General features: G+C 41.3%; 1 protein-coding gene across 1 annotated transcript in view; it reads right to left on the bottom strand.

Moving 5' to 3' along the window:
* LOC137652472 (glutamine-dependent NAD(+) synthetase-like) overlaps window positions 1-13,750 on the bottom strand; it is a 69,361-nt gene that overhangs the window by 19,648 nt on the left and 35,963 nt on the right. The window contains exons 9-10 of the mRNA XM_068385860.1: window positions 11,900-12,060; window positions 7,808-7,982 (exon numbers count right to left, since the gene is read on the bottom strand). Coding sequence (XP_068241961.1) covers window positions 7,808-7,982; window positions 11,900-12,060 — 336 coding nt within the window. The remainder of the gene's footprint in view (window positions 1-7,807; window positions 7,983-11,899; window positions 12,061-13,750) is intronic.

Consider the following 13,750-nt stretch of genomic DNA (forward strand, 5'->3'; position numbering starts at 1 on the left):
TGACATAAATTTATGATTAACGAGTAGAATAGCTAAATTTGCCGATGATAGTAAACTAGGCATAAACGCTGTGAACTCAGAAGACATAGAAGCCTTAAGAGAAGATCTAATCAAGTTAGGAGAATGGTCCAGAAAATGACAAATGCCTTTGAACTGTGGGAAATGTTATTTTGATTATAAAATAAATTTTTGAATATACTTACCCGGTGATTATATAGCTGCAACTCTGTTGCTCGACAGACAACTCTACGGAAAAACTCGCCAGCGATCGCTACACAGGTTGCGGGTGTGCCCAACAGCGCCATCTGTCGACCAGATACCCAGCTCTCAATGTAAACAAAGACTCAATTTTCTCCTCGTCCCACTGCGTCTCTATTGGGGAGGAAGGGAGGGTCATTTAATTTATAATCACCGGGTAAGTATATTCAAAAATTTATTTTATAATCAAAATAACATTTTTCAATATTTAACTTAGCCGGTGATTATATAGCTGATTCACACCCAGGATGGTGGGTAGAGACCAGTAATATATGTTTACACTTTTATGAGCTAAGAGTTTTTTATTTCATTTTAGAAGTTATCAAAATAACAAAAACAAAATAAATAGGTACCTGGTAAGGAAGTCGACTTGAACAATTACTCTGCCTTTTAAGTACGTCTTCCTTACGGAGCCTCGCGATCCTCTTAGGATGCTGATCGACCCCTAGGATCTGAAGTATCAAGGGTTGCAACCCATACAACAGGACCTCATCAAACCCCTAATCTAGGCGCTCTCAAGAAATGACTTTGACCACCCGCCAAATCAACCAGGATGCGAAAGGCTTCTTAGCCTTCCGGACAACCCATAAAAAACAACATTTCAAGTGACAGATTAAAAGGATAAGGAATTAGGGAATTGTAGTGGTTGAGCCCTCACCCACTACTGCACTCGCTGCTACGAATGGTCCCAGTGTGTAGCAGTTCTTGTAAAGAGACTGGACATCTTTCAAGTAAAATGACGCGAACACTGACTTGCTTCTCCAATAGGTTGCGTCCATTATACTTTGCAGAGATATATTTTGCTTAAAGGCCACGGAAGTTGTTACAGCTCTAACTTCGTGCGTCTTCACCTTAAGCAAAGTTCGGTCTTCCTCACTCAGATGTGAATGAGCTTCTCGTATTAACAATCTGATAAAGTCTGACCAAGCATTCTTTGACATAGGCAAGGATGGTTTCTTAACTGAACACCATAAAGCTTCAGATTGGCCTTGTAAAGGTTTAGTACGCTTTAAATAGAACTTAAGAGCTCTAACAGGGCATAAGACTCTTTCTAGTTCATTGCCTACGATCTCCGATAAGCTGGGGATATCGAAAGATTTAGGCCAAGGCCGAGAAGGCAGCTCATTTTTGGCTAGAAAACCAAGTTGTAGCGAACAAGTGGCTTTTTCTGACGAAAATCCGATGTTCTTGCTGAAGGCATGAATCTCACTGACTCTTTTAGCCGAGGCTAAGCATACCAGGAAAAGAGTCTTAAGAGTGAGATCTTTCAGGGAGGCTGATTGTAACGGCTCCAACCTGTCTGACATGAAGAATCTTAGTACCACGTCTAAATTCCATCCAGGGGTAGCCAAACGACGCTCTTTGGTGGTCTCAAAAGACTTAAGGAGGTCTTGCAGATCTTTATGTTTGGAAAGATCTAAGCCTCTATGCCGGAAGACCGATGCCAACATGCTTCTGTAGCCCTTGATAGTGGGAGCTGAAAGGGATCGTCCTTTTCTCAGGTATAAGAGAAAAACAGCTATTTGAGCTACAGAGGTACTGGTCGAGGATACAGAAACTGACTTGCACCAGTCTCGGAAGACTTCCCACTTCGATTGGTAGACTCTAATGGAAGACGCTCTCCTTGCTCTAGCAATCGCACTGGCTGCTTCCTTCGAAAAGCCTCTAGCTCTCGAGAGTCTTTCCATAGTCTGAAGGCAGTCAGACGAAGAGCGTGGAGGCTTTGGAGTACCTTCTTTACGTGTGGCTGACGTAGAAGGTCTACCCTTAGAGGAAGACTACTGGGAACGTCTACTAACCATCGAAGTATCTCGGTGAACCATTCTCTCGCGGGCCAGAGGGAAGCAACTAACGTCAACCTTGTCCCTTCGTGAGAGGCGAACTTCTGCAGTACCTTGTTGACAATCTTGAACGGTGGGAATGCGTAGAGATCCAGATGTGACCAATCTAGGAGGAAAGCATCTATATGTATTGCTGCTGGGTCCGGGACTGGAGAGCAATAGATTGGAAGCCTCTTGGTCAGTGAGGTTGCAAAGAGATCTATGGATGGTTTTACCCCAAGTGGCCCAAAGTCTCTTGCACACATCCTTGTGGAGGGTCCATTTGGTTGGAATTACTTGCCCTTTCCGACTGAGACAATCTGCTATGACGTTCAAGTCGCCTTGGATGAACCTCGTTATTAGGGAGATGTCTTGACCTTTTGACCAGATGAGCAGGTCCCTTGCGATCTCGTACAACGTCAGTGAGTGGGTACCTCCTTGTTTGGAGATGTACGCCAAGGCCGTGGTGATGTCCGAGTTAACTTCCACCACTTTGCCTCGAAGGAGAGACTTGAAGCTTTTCAAGGCCAGATGTACTGCCAACAGCTCCTTGCAGTTGATATGCATGCTCCTCTGACTCGAGTTCCACAGTCCTGAGCATTCCCGACCGTCTAGTGTCGCGCCCCAGCCCACGTCCGATGCGTCCGAGAAGAGAACGTGGTTGGGAGTCTGAACAGCCAGGGGAAGACCCTCTCTTAGGTTGATATTGTCCTTCCACCAAGTCAGACAAGACTTTATCTTTTCGGAAACCGGGATCGAGACCGCTTCTAGCGTCTTGTCCTTTTTCCAGTGAAAAGCTAGATGGTATTGAAGAGGACGGAGGTGTAGTCTTCCTAGTGACACAAATTGTTCCACGGATGACAGCGTCCCTACCAGACTCATCCACAGCCTGACTGAGCAGCGTTCCTTCTTCAGCATCTTCTGGATGGATAGCAGGGCTTGATCTATTCTGGGGGCTGATCGTCTTGTTGTTCAGCAAAGTCCTCATCAGAGGGTTCCTCATCCGAAAACTGATGAGGAAACGGCAACGGAGTGGGCAACGTCTGGCTCGCTGAGTCCGGTCGCACTGGTGCATGCGTGACGGAGCCGGACGCAACATCGTGGAACTGCTGCACAGTCTGTGAACTGTCAACAACCATGGGTGCGCGAGGAAGCACAGCGTCAACCCGAGACTGTCTAGACCGTCTGGGTTATGCAGTCAACACCCTACCGGGTTGCTGAGGTTGACGCACTGCGTCAAAACAAGTCACCTCTGCTGGTTGTTGAACGTCCTGAACGTCAACAACCACCTCCGAGCATCGCTTAACGTCAATGTGCGGCTGGCAACCCACACTGGGTCGCATCGGTGGAGGAACCACCTCAACTGGCAGACGCGAGTAGGTTACCTCAGCGTCAACAGGGCGCACAACCGACCGGTTGGAAGGTTGTTGGCCAGAAGGTTCGGTAGCAACCTTCTCCGCATTAAAGTCCTCTATCAAGGACGCAAGCTTGGACTGCATGTCTTGCAGCAAAGCCCATTTAGGGTCTACGGGAGCAGGTGCGTCAACAGACGGGGTTAGCGACTGAGGCGGTACCGCTTACCATCCCTGAAAGCCTTGTTATGCATGACATAATTGTACAGCAAAACTTCAAAGGCTCGAAAACAGCTGTGAAGTTGACCTGTAAAAAACTTGGAGCGTCTCCTGGCCAGGCGCCAGGGAGAGTCTACGAGAATTGAGAAGTCTATCTGGGCAGAGGCATGAACTCCCAAGCCGAGAACTTCTCTCGTGTCATATCAGACTCTCGCTCTATAAACCAGTTTAAAAGAAGGGAAAGCAAAGGCTGTATCCCCCAAACTCCTCCTGGTGAAAAACCAGTCGCCTAGCCAACGTAAAGCTCTCTAGGAGAGCGAGAGAGCACTAGCTTAAAAACAACGGCTTCGAAGTAGCTAGGCCTAGTGTAAGCTCTGACGTTTAGGCGAACGAGGAGCAGCAGTTACAAAAAGATCCGGACAAAGATCCTTAAAAAAAATCATCATGATTTAATTAAAGTCCATAGGGGGCTAAGCAGCTTTAGGCTCCTCTCCATCTGACAGAGTCCTCAAGGGAATATCAGTAGGAGGGGGAACAGCAACTTCCTCATCTACAGGAACCTTGTCCGATAAAAGCTGAGTCTCAAGCAAGGGAGAGACCTACCGTGGTGGCAATGCTTTACAAGCAGAGTCCACACTCACTGGTGCATTAGTAGCGGACCAGAACGCAACGTCATGTAACTGCTTGACAGTCTGTGAACTGTCAACAACTGAACTGTCAACCACAACAGGTGCGTGAGGACGCACAGCGTCCACTCGAGACTGCTTTGACTGCCTAGACTGAGCAGTCAAAACAACTCTAGAATGCGGAGGTTGACGCACAACGTCAAAACAAGTCAACTCCGATTGTTAGTGAACGTCTTGAACGTCAACAGGAGCTTCAGCAAGTGGCCTAACGTCCAAATGCGGCTGAAAAACCACACGAGACCGCATCGAGTGTGGTTCTCAACAACCTGACTGACGTGACTAAGCTACGCCAACGTCAACAGTAAGCACAAAGGAACGTTAGGTTGGCTGAAAGCCAGGATATCGATGAGATAAACGGCTAGACTCAACGGACTAATCGGCAGAATAGTCTTCCATAAGGGAGGCAAGCATATACTGCATGTCTTGCCATACAACCCATTAAGGATCAACGGAAATGGTTGTGGTAAGAGACGAGGGTAACGTCTGTGACCGCAACACTTTGCCAACAAAAAAAGACTCTCGGAGTCTGTGTCACGCTTTTGTTAGGCGGCGAGCAGTTATCCGATGACTGCATAGGGTCAGAGCTGTCCTAATGGTTGTAACCAGGACGCTGGACCTGTCCTGAAAGGACTGACTTTCGCTTAAGGGCTTCGAAACCTTGTGACAGGTTTCTTATGCGAAAAGCCTTCGGATGACGAGGAGAAACAACGTCTCTCTCGTCTTATGGTAGGGGAGATCTTGGTAAGATACACCCGATACCATAGAGGGAAAACGTCTGTTCGTTGATCAAGGCCTCTCGAACCCATAAGTCGTTTGACATTACTTCTCCCCTGGGCTTGGGAGCATGCAAGAGGTCCCGGACTAGGTGAACGACAGGCACGAACAGACGAACCCTCGGACGCAACACTGTAACACTTTGCGCATATCACTTTATCACTTCGATTTTCTGTTTTGCACTTATTTCACTGAAATCGAAACTTTTACTGATTTCTACCTGAAACACGCAATTCTACCCTTCATTAAAAGGTAGTAATTGCGAAATCAGTCGTATAATGCAAGCTCATTAATACCAGCAAAAAACAGAAAACATATTTTAAGATAAAAAAATCAGTGGCTGGGAAAGAGACTAAACACTAGTTCATATAACTACGTTTTCAATCTCTCACCGCACATAGCCTGGGGACGAGAATAAAAAACTAAAAACGTTTTATCCTTCCTCCCCGTACAGCGACTAGGGATGAGAGTAACTCGAGAACAACGTTACCCGCTTGAACGGAACGTTTTCTCTCCTCTCTCTCCCTCCGTCTCTATCTCTCTCTTTCTCTCTTGATTTCGCACCTAAGAGAAGAGCCCAATTATATTTCGTCAAAAAAACATGTTATTTGACTAAAGGAAAAAACTGAAAGGTTTTTCAAAAAAGTTCCTTTAAAATAGAATTTAAAACATTTAAGCTAAGAAAGAATGAACAAAACGTCAGAATCGATTTACTCTTACTGCAAAGTGAAACCGTGATACACTCTCTCTCTATCGTAACGATAGAGCGCATGTTGAACGTCCTGAACGTCAACAACTGCGTAGCATAAATAAACTAAACGTTAGTTCATCTTTGAAAACAGTACGAAGACTATCAAAGAAATTCTTTCATAAAATATTACATTTAAAAAGTTTTAAATCCTTAGCTCTTAAAAAGCTAATTACGATATAAAGGGCTCAACGTTGATTAACTTCGGTTCCCAAGTTAGGACCGCCTACTCTCAGGAAAGGTCGCATATAAACAAAACATTAAAATTTATTTTTATATGTTTATAATAAATGGAAAGTTAATCGAAGAGGCCTAATAAAGGCGGAGAGATATAAAATATATAGAGGAAAATCTATAACGTGATAAGATAATACTAAAAGCCTAAACACACTTCCGTCTCAAAACTAGAATATAGTACTTCACCAAATAGATGTGAAAAACTCCAGTTTAGCAACAGCGAGTAAAGTACGTCTTGTCGACACCTCGACAGAGAGAAAATTGAGTCTTTGTTTACATTGAGAGCTGGGTATCTGGTCGACAGATGGCGCTGTTGGGCACACCCGCAACCTGTGTAGCGATCGCTGGCGAGTTTTTCCGTAGAGTTGTCTGTCGAGCAACAGAGTTGCAGCTATATAATCACCGGCTAAGTTAAATATTGAAAAATGCAAGTTATGCACACATATTATAGAAACCCACAGATTACTTAATGCTGAGTAATGAAATACAAAGTGTGGACCAGGAGGAAGATCTTAGCATTATTATTAGCAAAGACTTATAGTTCACCAAACAGAGCATAAATGTTGATAAAAAATGCAAAAACTAATAGGTTATATAAGGAGAGAATTAAAATACAGAAACAAAGAAACTGTACAGCAGCTGTACACATCACTAGTAAGACCCCATCTACAATACAGAGTCCAATTTTAGGCTCCAAGTATTCAGGAGGATATAGATAGACTGGAAGTAGTACAAGCTAGGGCCACCATATTAGTTCCAACACGAAGACTATTTGGATATGGACTGAGAATGGAACCTTTGATCTTATTTTATCTACAAACTCGAAAATTAAGGGGACATTTGATAAGAGGCATTCAAAATTCTTAAAGGAATAATAAATGTAGACTACAACAACCTCTTTACTTTTACCACAAATCAGTCCAGTGGTAACAGATACAAACTGGAATTGAAAAGATACTACACCACTCAATGTGGTAATTTCTTTACCCTTTTACCCCAAAGCTATTTGGAACTTTCCAACCCTTAACCCCCAGGCATTTTTTTTTCAAGCATATTTTGCAATACATTTTTGTCATAGAGAGGTCATGTTGGTCTCATTCTTTTGGAAAATGCCTGAAGTTTCTCAAAAAGTTATCAAAAATATGCAAAAAAAATGTAATTAGCCGTTTTTTGCAAGGACGTACCGGTACGTCCATGGGGGTAAAGGGATGAGTTTTGTGAAATGTACCAGTACGTCCATTCGGGGTAAAATGGTTTACATACAAAATAGAAAATACATGGAACAGACTCCTAGCAGAAGTAGTAAACAGTAACGCGGTAAATGAATTCAAGAATAAGTTAGACAAGATCATAAAAACTCCAAACGTTTAAACTAATTCATTCTCTACGAGAGCAAATGGCCTCCGAGGATGGACTAAAAAGTCTTTGAGACATCCAAAATCATTGTATCTCTTTCTCTAGAAAGTGCCCTTCATCATTTCAGACCTAAAGGCATTTTGATTATAAAAGTAATCTAGCTGCCAAAACCAGAAAACAAAGACACTTATAAATCAATGCTTCATACTGGAATGAAAATTAACAATGTCATGAACACCAGGGCTTCAATGCAATGTTTAGAAAAAAATATCACTCTTAAAATATTTGACTTCTAAATACCCAACATGCAAAAATAAGAAATTTAAATGTAGTACACCATATGGTCCACAAGAATACCTGGGCAAATAGATATGCTAAAACCATCCTAAGTCGGGCCTGTACATTTTGCAAAGCAACATTTTCCCGTATGGTTCCTCCTCGAATTTTGAATTTCGGTATATGACCAGTAGCTGCACTAAAGATTCCTAGAGCTGCAGACACCATACTATCAATAAGAACTGGGATGTGGTAGCTGAAAAAAAATGATTATGAAAATATAATCATCACCTAACTAATGATAATCCAATCTGTTATACATGTACAATTTCTTTTTTTAAATAATTACTGTACAAGATCATCCAGGGGCAAAATTCATGTACTGTACATAAATCATACATAAAATAACACTTCACGATACATATAAAGTAATTATCATATCCCATAATGCAAAATTCAAAGCTTATTCATGCTTAATTCCCAGGGAACATGAATTAACAGTGCCAAGTTTCTATTTTAGGTAAAAGCATCTCTAGTAACTATAGTCAATTCTTTTTAGTGGGGCAGATTTGCACCAACTCGCAGGGGTGCCCTTTTAGTTCGGAAAAGTTTCCTGCTCGCTGATTGGTTAGAGAAGAAAATTCTAACCAATCAGATAGCAGGAAGCTTTTCCGAGCTGAAAGGGCACGCTGCGAGTCGGTGCAAATGCGCCTCATTAAAAAAAATTGAGTATACAAGAGAATTCTATTCTTTGCACATAAAGTGGAGGGAAAGTAGGAAAATTTAGAATTCATTTGTAAATTTCCTTAGTATGCAAATAAATGTTCTTTGATATAGGAATTTCTTACTGGTATAGCTAAAATTGTCACCAAAGCCTGATTACAATGTAGTTGTTGGCAAGAAAGAGATAGGCTATTCACTGTTCTATACAGCCATGGTACTTTAGAGGTGATTGAGAGAGAGAGGTTTCCTTAAAGGACTCAAGCTTCAATAACTATTAAATATACAAATTAATTTCATAACTTTCAACTTGTTCCTACATAAGTGAAAACATTTGTCCTTAATAAAGGAGACTCACTTGTTGGCATAAAGTTGTACCTCTGAACCGAATGGTTAAGGTTCATTTCCGTTAAGATATGCACTATTATCTTTTCGAATCCAGGCTGAGAATGAGGAATGTTAACTCCAATAACATCCTATTCAACCAATCATATTGGATATAGAGGCTGTTAAGTCCTATACAACAATTAGTTTGAGAGGAAAACTCAAGCAAGGAAAAATGGTAGTATTCTTGCTTAACAAAAAGGAGAAAATGTCAGACAGTTATCAAAGCCACTTGCTATGTAAGTATGGAGTTGGGAGACAACTCTATTGCCATCCTCCTTCCTTGTTAAATAAAAAGATGGAGGGATCAATTCTTCCAAGCTAGGCCTAAAATGATGATCTACCATGTAACCTGCCTGATATTCATGTAATCCTGGCTCATATTCAGCACGGCTGCTGCCCCTAAAAGAGAATCCAAGAAGGAAAGGTATTCCCAGTCACTCAATCACCTTCCCCAGACTGATGCCATCTTCATACCAAAGACAAATTGCTATAAAGAGGGAGGTTACATGACAAGTGAGCAACCCCTACAGGTTAGAAAAGAAACCAAGTCGCAAATGACCTCTGGATAATACCCGAAGTAGAGTGAAAGGAGGATTTGATGCACCAGATTCCAGACGTCATTACCTGAGAATCGACAAGTTCTTTCTAGGGATAAAAAGGAGAGCACTTCAGCATATAAGCTTCTTTTTGAGACCCAGATCACACTCTAATTGGGGATTCTAGACTTAGAAGAACTCATGAGGCAAAATTAAATTAATCTTAAACATATCTTCCTAGGCCTAATGGTACTTATCCTATGGAATATACACAGGGAAATTGTGTCATGCCTATAAAAATCACCGTTGACACTGAAAATGAGAAGCACAAACTTTTGACTAAGTGAGAGATTGCTGTTTATCTGTTTGTATGACCTGGAAGGGTCTAAGTGAAGGAAGTTCCTTGACATTGGCTAATAAAGTTACCATAGTTGACCTGAGACTTGAAGTTCACTTGGTTGGGCCCTCAGCCATTCAGTCTTACATGGAGAAAAAAGGCAACTTCTTGCTTAGCCAGACCTCGAGCCATCAATACTAAAGATAAACTCCACAAAGAGCCTTTTCTCCATAAAAGTAGGGACCTTCCACAGCTGAAACTTACCTCTGATGAATAAGTAGTCCCTCAGTACATTCCACCTGCTTGGAATGCACTTGGTTGGCTACCACTTGAGGATGTGGCGAAGGACCAACTCGTATACCTATAATAACTATGAGTATATTGGGGAACAACACTACTTAGAACTACCATCTTATCCTGAAGAGTGATCAGAGGTACTGCAACTGGAATGCTCCTCAAGAGAACAAGTTTGCAGATGAGCCTAGTTCTCATTGTCCACCTGAGAAGGACTGAGCTTCCAAACGTACCATCATAGCTCCCTCAAGACGTCCAAGTGTAGAAAATCTCAGGAGAAATCAGAAAAACACCATGAAGTACCTGTCATCACACAAACAAGAAAGTGTCTCTCACATCCTATTAGGGAAAGATGAAAGACATGTGTACGCAGCCAAAGTAGTTGCTTCACAAAAGAAGTGACTTTCAGAGGACACCAGGTAACCAAGAACTAATGCCACAGCTGAAATATTCCTGCACACATGAACTGCATGGTACCTCCCTGAATTTACTAAGACAAGTTAGTATCAACAAGTTCAGGTCCTCAGCCCAAAGAGCTTTGACTATGTGAGTATCCAAATCATCAAAATACATCCAAAAATGCACAAGTGAGATGTCCTAGGGTGAGAACATGGTTGAACACACTAGTGAACACCTATGGATTTACAGCCTGTCCACAGTATAACCTTGGATTGGTTTAACTTTCCATGGAGGAAAAGAGGATGTACTTCAAGGAAAACTGATGGATGTTATCCTCACAATGGCTTCCAAAGCAAGCCAAACTAACTCATCACAGAATTAGTTTGTGGAACAGCCTCACTCCAGAAGAGAGAGGTAGCAGACTTAACACTTACTTCCTGGATCGATCTAACTTAAAAGTGAGTTCTTGAGAACATCTCTGTTGAAATAAAGAGATCTGAGACTCTTGCTTCAAGACAAAATGCATCCAACAGAAATGTGGACTGAAGCACTAGGAAGGACCAAACCCATTTTCACCATAGTCACCATCTGACTATACCCACACTTGAGGAACAGCAGCCTGGAAGATTGGAGAAGATAGCTATGGTGACTGACCAAGTCCAGCCCCAAAAGCACCAAGGATACAGGCCGCAGAGACAAGGAGTAGAGAAGAATCCGACTTTTGCCATATGTTCCAGAAAATGTTGTATGTCAATCAGAAGACCGATGAGCATACCTGTTCAAAGATTTCGTTCTCTACTACCAAGACTCTGCGGCTGTGTCAGAGATAGAGCCACGAGCCTTCCAGACTGTCTAGACACCTGTGGGTTCTGGAAACCCTAGTTCCTTGAACACTTGGCCCAAGGCACTGTTAGAAAACACATACCAACACAATCCCAAGTAGATCCTGAACCAGAGGAAACAACAAAATACTCTAATGTCAAAAGCACTAACCATACCATCTTGTTCCAATAAGACCAAGACTATATTATGGAGCTTGGGATGTAAGAAAAAACCTTATTTGATGGTATGATATAACTCATCTCAATGACTGTTCTGCTTCTATCTAAATAGAAATTTAGCACTCAATTCACTTTACCAACTTGGCATTTTGGCTTACCCTAATTAAAATAAGAAAAGCTTTCTGAAATGACAAATATGCAGTGCTCACCGCACACTTGTCATTCAATTATTTTTATATTTGAAGACTTCCATGCTCTTTTTACATTTCTCGTCACATTGAACATACATGCAGGAGATATTTAAGGAAAAAATTCTGATTTCATACAAGTCACTTAGAAAACGGGTTAATGCATTCTTATGCAGTATTTACAAATTAGTAGCATTTCTCATTGCAAAAGTTAGAAATTTAATTCTGTGAATCTAGACTGGATTACAGAACTTCGGCTATGACCTGATTTAGAAAAATGATAATGTTTAAACAGGCAAAAATATTATTACCTTCCTATTTGTTGAGCAAGAAGCTTAGCTCGAGATTTTGTCTCAGCAGACGAGTTTTCCGTAGCCATATACACAGTGTGAAAAAGCCTGTTACAAAGTTCTCTTGGGTCTCTTGGAACATAATCTCCTTGGGCCACAACACGTCTCACATCATCCAACACCTAAAAAATATTCATATTCTAAGAGCAAAGTTTTAATACCTTACATAATAATCTTAATGTTCTGTGGAAAAAAAATAAATCATTAATTTATGAATCTTAAAATGCTATTGAAAAACATTAGTTAAATAACTCAATAGACAAATAATTAGTAGCCGCTAAATGCTTCCTGAGTCCCTTGTTAGTACAACGACCTTGTGTGATCACATTTGTTACGCTCTTCACATTATGCTAAAACCATGATAGTTTATACAGGAAATATTTATTCAAATGTCATTGTTCTTGAAATATATTATTTTTCTTTGTTTCCTTTCCTCACTGAGCTATTTTCCCTGTTGGAGCCCCTGGGCTTATAGCATCTTGCTTTTCCAACTAGGGTTGTAGCTTAGCGAGTAATAATAATAATCTATATACCAAGGCACTTCCCCCAATTTTGGGGTTAACCGACATCAAATAAATGAAAAAAAAAAAAAAAATTGAAAAAAGGGGACCTTTCCTCTCTAAGCGGACCTTTCCTCTCTACGCTCCTCCCAGCCTGACGAGGGACTCATAATTTTTCCAAGTTGATTTGTATTTTGCTTAACTATACAAACCTGAGTCCTTTATTAGTAGCATGACTCCAGAGAAGCTGGAAGGCTCATTAAAACTTCTAATAATTTACAAGTAAACACAGTTGCCCGTTAGGCGAGGGGTTGGCCACGCCAATTCAAGATGTGGAATAACCCTCACTTTGACCTTTAACTTAGAACTTGCGAGGTTGTTAGGATGGGTAGCATAACATGAGAGACTTAGGTTTGTCTTATTAAAAACATACACAAATACAACAAACATACAAACAAACAAACCACCATCCTTTAATAGGAGGCTTATCCTTAGGAGGGAAGAAGTCCTTAGAACCAAATTGGCAGGTTCCTAGACTGGGAAATACCAGAACCAAATTGGCAGGTTCCTAGACTGGGAAATACCAACACACTTCGGTCCTAAAGAGTGAAAGTGACAACTCATGTCAACCTCCTAACTACCTGAGCATGAAGATGCCACAGGCATTAGGTTAGGTTCATGCCAGGAGAATAGTGGTTGGTTACAGAAGAACCTACATCAGAAAAGGCGTGTACCGACTTTTCGTCCGATGCCGTTTCGTCCGACGACACTTCGTCCACGTCTTTTTGTCCAATGTCTTTTCGTCCGATGAACTTTTGGTCCAACGACATTTGGTCCAATTTTAGATTGTTTCAAGACATAAAAGAATAAAGAAAAACCCTAGCCAATTCCTGACTTCCTCAATAGAAAATTAAACCTTAAAAGGACTTTCTCCCTTGTTCTTTATAATAATACAATAATCAATTGCCAAACTCTAAAGTACAGGAGTGAAATTGGTGCAAATTATATGCCACATTCTTCAAAAAAAAAACTGTTTTCCTCGTTGACTCATATCCAGTTACTAATCTTTTGAGATGTTCAGTGATTTTTTTATATCGTGAACAAGAATTTGACAGATCTCCCCGAAGTATTTGAGTTATTTCACCTTGAATATATCCTTCTTCCTTCAAGGTTTCGATAAATTTCCAAATGTTCAAATGTGCCCCACCTGCTGAACGTTTTACTTTTCTTTTCTTCTTAGTTGGTTGTATGAACTTTGCCATTTCGGGATGGGCAGATTCAGAAACTAAAGTAATAAACTTGCAGCACACTA

The sequence above is a fragment of the Palaemon carinicauda genome, chromosome 13 (genome assembly GCF_036898095.1).
Source record: "Palaemon carinicauda isolate YSFRI2023 chromosome 13, ASM3689809v2, whole genome shotgun sequence".
Taxonomy (NCBI): domain Eukaryota; kingdom Metazoa; phylum Arthropoda; class Malacostraca; order Decapoda; family Palaemonidae; genus Palaemon; species Palaemon carinicauda.